The following is an 11,269-nucleotide window of genomic DNA, read 5'->3' as shown; positions in this document are numbered from 1 at the left end:
CAAAGCGGCAAACCACCAAGTCCCTTTCAATCCCCATTGGTTGGAGGACAAGTACAGAAAACTGGTTGTATATAAATGGTCCAAGTATGACCAAAATTCAAGGGAGATGGCCAGTTTTGAATTCATCTCTGCTTCAAAATGGTACGAAAAAAGGCTTCATTGAGTGGGCATCAAATAAAAGACAAGATATGGATAAGGAATTAAAGGAGATCAAGAGGGAGATAAATCCTTACTTCCTATTTGTAGATTGTCCTTTTGTTTATAAATAGCAGTTATAGAGAATCTAGCAAATTTAAGGAAATATTAAATCTATATGGAAATGCAATAGGAATGGAGATTTATCATTCATTTGTTTCAAGGAAATATTAAATCTATATGGAAATGCAATGGGAATGGAGATTAATCATTCATTTGTTTCAATGGACTGGGCGATTGGGGATGAAAACAGATCCTTCCAAATTTTCTTTTCAGAATTCATCATCTTAATGAAGGTTTTAAGTACTTGGGATTCTTGTTAAAAACCTGACAGCTATGCTAAAAAGGGAATGGGGGTTGGTTCTTGGAAAATTTTGAAGCTATGACTAACAATTGGAGCAACAGATGGCTGTCAACTGGTTGGTTGCTGTTTGAGATTGACTAAATCTGTCCTAGAGGCAATTCCTGTAATCTGGAATTCTTTCGATTTTATCCCTATAGGTATTTTAAAAGCTATAAGGAGCCTTGAACATAAATATTAAATATATTGCCTCAGGGTATTTTTTTTAGATTGGATAATAAATCATAGGAAATCTATCAGGAATGTTTCCAATCAAATGGAAAGACTTGGTTCAATCTTTCCCAATTATTGATGATTACATAGGTTGAAAAATTGGCTTGGGCAAAAAGGTGAGACCAGGTACTGATACTATTCTAGGATGTGGACACAGATTCCTTATGACAGAAAATACAGTTGACTCACTTCATCATGCGTCTCGTCATGCTATACCAAGTTGCAGATGAAGGCACAACAAATAGTTGGCAACAAGGTCATATATAGCTGATTTTTGGGGTTTGGAAGGTGAACAGCCAAATGATTGAAATTCTATAATAACTATCTCAGAAAGGGTCATGTCAGATTGAAGGATGAACCTGATTTTTTAGCGTGGGCCAAGAATAAAGGTGGAGGGGAATTCACAGCAAAATCGGGATACAAAACTATGTTTGAAACAAATAATTTAGAGACTTGGTGGTGGTGGAAACATCTATGGAAGTTAAAGCATCAAAAAATCTGGAATATTTCTCTAGTTAGCTCTATTGAACAAGGTCTTGAGTTCGGATAAGTTGCAAATGAGAAGTAAATATGGCCCAGGCAATTGCATGTTGTGCAGGAATGATGGTGAATCTGTTATTTATTTGTTTATTCAGTATCCATATACACAAGCTTTGTCTGAGGAGAGAAAAAAAAAATTACAGGTATACAGGATGTAGGTAATGGGAACACAGTTAAAAAATATCTGAGAGCTTGGCTTGAGAGAGAAAAAAACAGAAACTTGAAAAATTAAGGGCAGTTCCTTGTCTGGTACTGTGGGGTGTTTGGTTGGCTAGGAATTCTAGCATCTTTGAGGACAGCCCCTTACCTTTATTGCACACATTTTGTACAGATTTCAGCTATAGCACAGTTGTTTCACTGAGGACTCAGTTTACGGCCAAAGACCTATCCATGAGCTATACTACCGATTGGGGATTCTTTGATGAAGCTTATCAAAGAGATCAGGATTATAGCAGCACTGGAGGAGTTCCTTATTTCTCAGATACACATTAGATGAAGTTTAAACTCTAAAGCTGGACTTGGTGTCGGCATAAACAACAACAGAATTAATGGCATTGAAATTGTTGCTGAGATGTGCATTTCATAGAAACATCACAAGACTTCAGATATACTGGAAGTCTACTCTGGCAATAAAGTGATGAATAGGACCTCGTGACCACAAAATGTGATGCTTAGTTCTTTGGGAGGCAATCTAAAGTTGCTCAGTTCACAGTTCGAGGTTCTCTCTTACCCATGTCTTCAGGGAATTAAAGACAGTTTCAGACTTGCTGTCTAAGGAAGGTCAAAGAGTGGAAGAAGGCCAGATGATACTGATGGAGATTAAAGGGAGGATCACTTCTGTGACTATTCATCACATATATATCATAAGAAATTGCTGTTTTTCTCTGTTCGACAGAGTTTTGCTTAGTTTTAACTTTTAAGCATATAACTTGACAATATTATGTTTAGACAGCTATTCAATATGCTCTTCTTTGTGGGCAATGTTGTAATAGGACTATTGAGGACAGCTATGTAATGTTATCAGCTACAAGCTATAAGTTTCAATGATCATCTTTATAGATGAGTAAAGGGGGATCTCTGATTGAAAAATGCTCATGCACATGAATAATGTAACTTTCATTCTGCCTATGAATAAAGTTCACATTTTCTGTGGTTAAAAAAAACAGTTGTGAGAATGAACAAAATACCTCAAATGCATGATGGTGTTTGAATGAGCACAAAATCTAGATATTTTTTACAGAATGCACAGAAAATTGGCCCGACAGGAAAAAGATTTTAACAAATTTTAATGCAAATCTAGCTCTTATGCCAATAAATCCAAATCTAAAAGCACAAGGAGTTAGGTCAATCACTTATCCCCATTATTGTTGGGAATTTGGTTCCTTCCAGGCTAGCAGATGCCAAATTTGAATCCCACTATCTTAGGCACACTATTCTACATAGCAATGTTTACTGAAGATGCCATCCATGAATATGGGGAACCATTCCTTGGGTTCATGAGATTTTCTTGGAAAATAAAACTGAAAGCTAAGGAATAAAGTTGGGTTAATTTAATATGATCTTTTTCCTTTGAATCGGCATAGATCCAATCTACCAAATTTGAAGCCATTAAAATTGCCCATCAAGCTTTGAATATTATCAAATAGAGGATTAGTTCAAAGGGGACATATAATTATACATCCACAGAATCAGTAATTTTTTTATCCCAACAAAACTTATTTTAATATCAACTATTTGTATATGAATGACAGCATCCTCTAAACAACACTACAGTTCACTTTGCCTCTCTTACGTTCTTAACATTTCCTTTGTTGGTAAATAACAGTGCAACATGCAGCTGTGAATGTTACTAGTACAACAACGGACTAAGAAGCACAATTTATTTCCTGTCCTTGAGAGAGAGTGATGTGGAGTAACGATTAATCCATCATCAAGGAATTTGTTATATTATACCAGAGATTCATGTACATTAGAAATCAATGTCCTATCTCTCAACAGCATCTCGAGTGGAAATCAAAAGGTGCAGCAATCTATATGGTAAATTCAAAAATCAAAAAAATCCCTAGAACCTCAAACACGTGACTACTAAACTAAAAATTATGTAATTACAAATCTTCCAATAGATGAGGCCTACAAACATTAACATCAATATGAATCCTGTTTATTGAATTAACTCAACAGATCATCTTGATCTACAGCTAAACCAACAATGTCGATGCATTCATATTTTCCCAAAAACTCAACATCCCAAAGAACTACAAAGAATACAGCCACTAGGAAGGTTGCGGATCGTGCCATACTTTACACTTTAGCAAGAGCATCCTCCCGCTTTTTGCTCTGCTTGAGAAGAATTAACTGTAGGTTTCAAATTAACATCAACCATGTCCTCCTGCTTTGTTGATGAGAGAGTCTCCATTCCTGGCAATGCAGCAGCTATCTTCCGGAACAATGCCTGCATTGGTCACTTGAACTAGAATAAGATACAGACCTTGAACACTGCAAACAATACAGTTAACTGAACACTGAGATGGCAAAATATTGAGCATGAGACATATTTTAAAGTTCTTGATAAAGAATTCACACCTTGATGTTAAACCCTGCTTTTGCACTGGTTTCAATAAACATGACCCCAAACTCCCGTGCTTTGGCGTCACCTTCCTCAATAGAAACTTGCCTGGCAGAAAACATTAAGTCAAAAAAAAACGATGTGTTACACTTACTTTCCAGAGTTTAGTGAAATAAAGCATGAACCTCTGCTACAAGAACTACCGTAATAAGGACAAACAGAATCCAGAGACATTAGAGAGAATGATGTTTAATTCTTCCAAGCACACAATAAATACATAGATACAGAAATGTAAAGCTGGGTAGCTGAAATCACATGAATCCAGATTTAACAAAAATGCTCTTTAGAAATATAGGCAAATTTCTAGACTAAATTTAACTGCAACTAGAAGGTGACGAGATAAATATCATCAGAGTTTAACTACAACAATGAGGCATTGCAAGGTACAAAATTCAAATTCTACTATTCCAGTAAAACACATCATCCCACCATATGATTTTGCAACCTCGTAACACTTTTCAAATTAAGATTCAAGTATGGACTTGAGAATGAAACGAGATCACAGTTTCATCCTTGAATTGTGAAAACTCCAAATTTGACTTAAGCTTGTGTGATTGCACCAAAAGAAAGCAATAAACACAGACTGTTAAAAGCTGAAGCATTACCCACATCCCGTCCCCTTTTTTGAGATGAACATGAAAAAAAATCAGTGTTACATAAAAGCCATAAATTCTGGCACTTATCACTATTAATTGCATCCAGACATGGCTTTGCAAACCAACAAGTGTGGTTCATCATTAGGACCAAACGAATATAGCGGTTACTTATTAATATTTGTTTTTAATAAATTAATAAACTAATATCATAATTTAAATATTATTTTTCAAAAACTAGTAATATTTGGTTTTAAATAGTGTGGTTTATCTGGTCCTGATGATGAACCACACTTGTTGGTTCGAAACGCGTCGGCCAAAAATTTCTCTTATGTGATTTCTACCGAAAGACTTTGCTTAATTCTTTCCTTTTTCTCTGCACTATGTTTCCCCGGCACTTCGTTCCCTCTTCCGGCACTTCGTTCCCTCTTCCGGCACTTCTTTCTTCTTTAGTGTAACAGAAGTGCAGCCCTTATTCTCGCACATGTGAGAGGTACCCTAGAGAATTAGGGTCCTTTTCCTTCGATAGAGAGAGAGTCTTCTTCGCTTGACTTGAGAGGCCTTGTAGGCCTAATTTCTAACCCAGACAATGATGAACATGTGACTGTGACCTCACCGCTGATATAACTGCAGACTGTCCTATCTTTTCTCGCCTGTGTGACTGTATTAACGCTAGAAAACAGTCCTTAAATCTTCAGTGATGACTTCTCCTTCTTCACTGTCCTTGGAGGCTTTTCTTTCATCCTTTAACTTCCTTTTCTTGCCTCCTTACTTCGCAGATTTCAGAGATATGAAATGCGTTATCTTTAGAGGAGTGGACAGCCTCTATATATAAAGGACTGTCCCTCCTTTAGGCCGACTTACTGCTTTGAGGCCGACTTGTCTTCCTTTCCTGTGATAGGTGCTATTAATGGTGCCATTGCTTCTTTTGATGGTGTCTTTGCTAGGGGAAGACTTGACTTTGCTTGGAGGTGTCTTCTTTGACTTTTATACATAAATATACATAATGTAACATACCCTTAAGGTCTTCAACATAATTCTTTTGACTCTTTCACTCACCTATAGCACTTTAAAATGTGCTAGACCTACTTCAATGAGCAAGAAACTCATTGACATATATTATAAAAATAATATTTCTTTTCTTGAATAAATACAAATATCAAAAGTACATTTATGAAGACCGAACCTAGTTACATTTCCTTCATCAAAAAGGACAATTGGTTCAAATACCATTTTTTCAGTTTAGCAAATAATTTAATACAGAACAAGACTTGCTTAAGCAGTGAAAACCTTTACAGTGAGGGATTTTATGGTCTCGCGATTTGCTTTAGGGAAAAGGATTTTCCATCTTTGATGAACCCTGTCATTTGGGTCGTGGTTCTAGCTTGGGTGGTTAAAGAGAAGTCATTAAACCCAACTAGGTTCAAATCTTGCTTCTGACATGTTTGGCCCTCCTAGACCAATTGGGCCTGGCATGGTACCAGCAATCTGACTCCTGGTAAAGTTCTTGAGGGTTGGGCAATATGTTCCAAACATTTTGAAGTCAGTGGGTTATAGCTAGGGTTGTTAAGAGGAGTTGTTATCAACCCCATCCATGTTCAAGTTTCTCCTATGACATGTTTGCCTTGCGTGGTCTGATTTAGGGCAGCAAGATACCAGCAACCTCACTCTCACTTGAAATGCTTGAGGGTCAGACAGTATTTCCAGACATTTGAAACTCAACTGGTTGTCACCCACATGACTGGGCATTTGGCTAGTTCCAGGCCAGCAGTTGCCTGGCTTGAATCCCCCTAATCTACACCAACAGGTTTACTAGGAATCCTATCCACAAATGTGGGGAAGCATCCCTTGAGTTCATGAAGACTGATAGTAGAGCATTGCAAAAACTTCTTAGAAAGAGCACAATGCAAATATATCCTTGCACAACATTCCATCAAAGGTTTTGACCTCAATTCAATTAAAAAAAATGACAATTCAAAATCCAGAGTCCAGACTTTAGAAAGAGAGACTTCAGTGAAACATATGCTATTGATAAGACAAAATTATATGCAAAACAAGATATAGGCACAAAGGCAGTCTCAACACAACAAAACACGTCAACGTAAGAATATCCAAAAGTGAAGGAGAAAGCATGCTCACAACTACATATCTGCCAATCTCATCATGACATTTCAAAGAAAACTAATTTCAAGCATAACACACAAAATATATCAAGCCTAAACTTCCAGACCAGAGATAATCTTCCACAGCTACATTATAGGAATTTCATACTTGTATTGTTTATGACCTAAAAGCACATGCTGCATGAAAAAGATGTGTGCACAGCATTCAATATCATCACAGTGATGAATCTATGAAGGATCAGAAAATCAATTTTCTTCATGTAATTTATTATTTAAGTTTACAAAGGCTACATAGGAATTCCATAAATCATTACTGCGCAAGTTTGATTATATATTTTTGTAAATGTGTCAACTGGATCTAGCTTGGGTAATTGGAAGGAATGATTGTTATCATTCCCATGTGGGTTCTATTCTTGCTCATGAGATGTTGACATGGCCTTGAACACTGAAGAATCCCCTAGGTACCATCCTCAGAATGAGGGGAAGTGCTCGGTGGTTTAACAGGATATATTTTCCAAAAATGTCAATTGGGTATAGCATGGGAGGTTGTAAGGAAAAGTTGGTACCCTCCCAATCCAGGTTCATATCCCACCTAGTAACATGTTTGCTCTTACTGAGACAATTGTTGATGAACTGTATATGATATATTGAGGAGTTGTTGACCGCTTTCTGCCAGAAAAAACTTAGGGTTTACCCAGGCTACCGTCCTCTAAGGGAAATGCTTGGGAGGTTTCCCACAGGATATATTACCGCGGAAATAAAAGCGGATATGTGTATGGGCACAGACATGTTTCTGTGTATAGTTTGAAAACCACTTCTTGTAGTTAGATATACTTTTAAGTCAGTTTTAATTCAATCTCATTTGATCTTTGACTTTCTAAAGAAGACGCAATTCAGTTTCCCACGAGATTTAAATTCTTTGATCTGCATTGCTTCACACTTGGTTAATAAAACCAATTTGTATGGTTTTTGCTTCTAAACTTGGTTTCTGGAGCGCTTGTGCATGTGATTTGGTTTCATGGATGAAATTCTGGTGTTAGTTTACAGAAGATAGTCTAAGCATAATAACTTGCAACATTATTAAATCTTACATTGAAGAAATTCATATTTTGAATCTTACAAGGAAAAAACAAAATACAGATGCTAGAAACTGAGTTATATCTATCGTAAAAGTACCAGTTCAAGAGAAAGAATTGCATTTAAATCACAGAGCACTCAAATTTCCAGTTTTAGAACGGGAATACCATGTCCTGTGTACGTAATAATTACCACTCAAAATCAACTGCAGTTAGTCTCTTTATTAAGTAGAAATGCTAATCTTTCCAATAAAAAATGATGTGTGCTTCTGCTGAGCATTGAAAAAGTTATGGCCTATTCAAATTAAAATTTTGAGAATTCCCAAATTTTGTTGAACTTTGTAGCTATGGTAAGACTTCATAATTAATATTTTAGCCCTTGAAATATATGATGAAATTGTAAGACATGTTATTTATGTCATTTTATTGATTAGTCTTTGAAAATATTAATGTAAGACATGTTCTTCATGTCAGTTTCATAAGAGAAATTTTTTAATTTTGAAATTTGAATTTTTGGCTCCAAACTTGTCAAAGTTGGCCCTCCTTCAAGTCAAGTCGGCCCCATTGAAGAGACACCCATTCGGACAAGCAGAATGCTATATATAGAGCACTTGACCTCCTCCACAAAGCACCATTCGACCTCTCACAGGACAAGATATTATCGGCATCCAAGTCGGCCCCATTGAAGAGACACCCATTCGGACAAGCAGAATGCTATATATAGAGCACTTGACCTCCTCCACAAAGCACCATTCGACCTCTCACAAGACAAGATATTATCGGCATCCAAGCAAAGAAAAAGAAGGACGAAGAAGGATGAATTCATCTCTAGTATTTCTCTCTCTCTCTCTCTCCTTGATTCACACATTTGACTTTCTGGGCATATTCTGGGCAGCAGGGTCGAAATTCTCGGCAGCACGGCAGAGTTTCTAGGCATACTCTGGGAGGCCAAAATTCGGCATAGGTAGATCAGAGAGGGCCGAAGTTGTTGGGCAGGAGATTGACTTGACAAGAGGGTTGTTTGACCAGGTTTAACCATAGCATTGTTGGTCAGTTTGGCCATCATAGTTGACTAGCAATATTAGGTGCATCTATTGTTGAACTGAAGAATTTCTCTAAGAAAAAGGTTGCTGGCTTTTCCCCCCAAGTGGGTTTTCCCAAGGTAAATCTTGTATTCTCTATAATATCCCCAATTTTGATTTTCTGCGTTAGAGACGATTTTTGGAAGAGGCAAATCCAGAATTGGGACTAAGGAGGAAAAGGGGAAATTGCAGCTCTAGTGGAACGTGCACGCCCACAAGAGAGAAATTTGGCCCAAGAAGGGAACTCGCACTCTTGGAGGAGAAAGAAAGGAGGAGGGGGTGTGAATTAGAAGAGAGAAAGAGTGGGGGCCACCAAGGGAGAAAAGGAGGCCAACAATTATAAATAAAGAGAAGAGGCCTTCATTTGCATCTTTTGACGATTTAACTTCTAACACAAGTTTTCTTGAGTTGTTTAGCCAAGTCAACAGGTGTTGTTTGGCACGACAGATTCCCAAGTGGGAATTCCATCTCTACCTTCGGTGAACTCTGAGTATCACCGTAGGAGAGTAGAGAGAAGTCTATTTCAGGACTTCTAAAGGAGCTACTTTGCAGATCATTTCCAGTTGGTGCGTATTTTCCTTGGGCACAAGAGTTGTTCGAAGCACCCCAATTGAGATCAGCTATAGATTGCTAGAGTTTCAAAGCATTTGCAAGAGTTTTTCCCACACATTGCAGGAGATTTTGTAGCAAATTTGTTGGGCTGTGAGGCAAGGATTTTGAGGAGCCATTTCTCTCACTTTAAACATTGTGCGGGTGTTTCTAGATTAGCCTATGCAAGGGAAGAAGGGAAAAGAATTTGCGGAGAGATAAGGGTTGGAGATAGGAGGTGTTTCTCAGTGGAGAATTAGTCGAAGCTGGGAGAAATTTCCCGTGGTAGATTTCGGGCATAATTCACTAATATCAAAATTACGGGGCGTTTTCTGGCCAGATTGGGCAATTTGCACTTCTTGGGGGTCACCGGGGTCGGTGAATTCAACCCAAACCCTTTCTAGGTTTTTGTGGGTTTGGTGAGTGAAGGCTAGGATTAATTTTGCAAAATTTTCTGAGCACTTCTGAGGGAAGAATTCATAGTTCCATCTAGCAGCCGGCAACAGAAATTGGAGAGCGTAGTTCACCTTAGGACCATTTCCACCACTAGGGTTCGTGAGATATTTTTGATTCTTGCCAGGTATCTAGTGAGGAGGCCACCATCAGAGTTTCAGTTCATTTTGGGCACTCTTCAGATTAGTCCTCCAGTTTCCTTCCAGTGACAGCGAGTAGTTCTTCTTGGACATGCGCAGTTCTTCTAGGGGATCTTTCTAGCATTTGAGCATTGTAGTCATTCTAGAGTTCTTGCCATAGCTTGCAGTAGCAAGCCCAGGTTCCTCTGATCTCATTTATTGTACTCATATTTATCAAAATTAATACAATGACTCAGAGTTTTTGCTCATATTTATGTGTTCAAATGTGTATGGTTGTGCATTTCTGAATTTTGTAGTTGTAGCTAGTTCATTGCTTCTGTTATCTACGGTATTTTTCCAATTGGCATATTACAGTGGTATCAGAGCATGATCTTGGCCAATTGTGGAGTAGCCAGCAAGGTCATGGAAGAATTGGGCATGTATGTGTTGAAATATGTAACTAGGTTCGGTCTTCATAATGACATATGTAATCATGATTTTATGTATTTGATGTAAAGAGAAAAATAAAATTATTATGATTATTCTTAAGGCATGGGTTTCATGCTCAAAGTTATTTGTTTTAAAGGTCTGGCACCTATTGAGTGCTTTTAGGGCTTGTAATTGACTCTACACGTCAGAAGAGTCAATGTCATGTATGTAAGACCCTTTTTGGCATGTTACATATTGTAAAGAAAATTTATGTAAAGTCAAAAGTGTCAAATAGACCCTCAAAGACCTCGTCATGGTGCAAAGATCAAGTCGGCCCTCATAAGTGGGCAAGTCGGCCTAAAAGAAGCAATTCGACCTAGTAGGAGATCTATATATAGAGGAGACCTCGAAATCAATTGAAAAGGAAGACAAGGAACTTATGAAAGCACAAGAAGAGCAAAGGATACCTAGCAAAGAGAAGGAGAATTTAAGGAGAAGAAAAAACAAAGTTTTTAAGGATTGTCTTTGGGCTATACACCTCATACGTGCGAGATATTTACGGCTACTTTTTGCTGCAAGAAGTGGAATTGCTGAAGCCAAGTTAGGGTTCCAAGTAGCATACTTTGCAAGTCAAGTTTCTTAGAATGAAGGATCAACTCAAGCGAAGAAGAAAAGAAGAAGAAATCATTGTTAGGGTTTCTGTAGAAGAAAGTGTTGGGGGTCGAAGTTACAAAAGAATTTGTTGGGGGTCGAAGTTGCACGAGAATCTATTGGGGGTCGAAGTTACAGAACTTTTTGAGGAAGGAAAGTTCATCGAGAAGGAAGGATTGACTTGGCCTTGGAGGGGACATTGACAAGGGTACTAGGTCTT

General features: G+C 37.8%; 1 protein-coding gene across 1 annotated transcript in view; it reads right to left on the bottom strand.

Moving 5' to 3' along the window:
* Positions 1-3,217: 3,217 nt before the first annotated feature.
* LOC149250491 (ras-related protein RABH1e) overlaps positions 3,218-11,269 on the bottom strand; it is a 30,851-nt gene continuing 22,799 nt past the window's right edge. Inside the window, exons 5-6 of the mRNA XM_089459113.1 lie at positions 3,893-3,983; positions 3,218-3,761 (exon numbers count right to left, since the gene is read on the bottom strand). Coding sequence (XP_089315239.1) covers positions 3,618-3,761; positions 3,893-3,983 — 235 coding nt within the window. The 3' untranslated portion in view covers positions 3,218-3,617. The remainder of the gene's footprint in view (positions 3,762-3,892; positions 3,984-11,269) is intronic.

This window comes from Pinus tabuliformis, chromosome 7 (genome assembly GCF_031772625.1).
Source record: "Pinus tabuliformis cultivar Carrire ecotype Pingquan chromosome 7, CPIR1, whole genome shotgun sequence".
Lineage (NCBI taxonomy): Eukaryota > Viridiplantae > Streptophyta > Pinopsida > Pinales > Pinaceae > Pinus > Pinus tabuliformis.
Note: the sequence above shows the minus strand (reverse complement) of the source record. Positions and strands in the feature narration are given on the sequence as shown.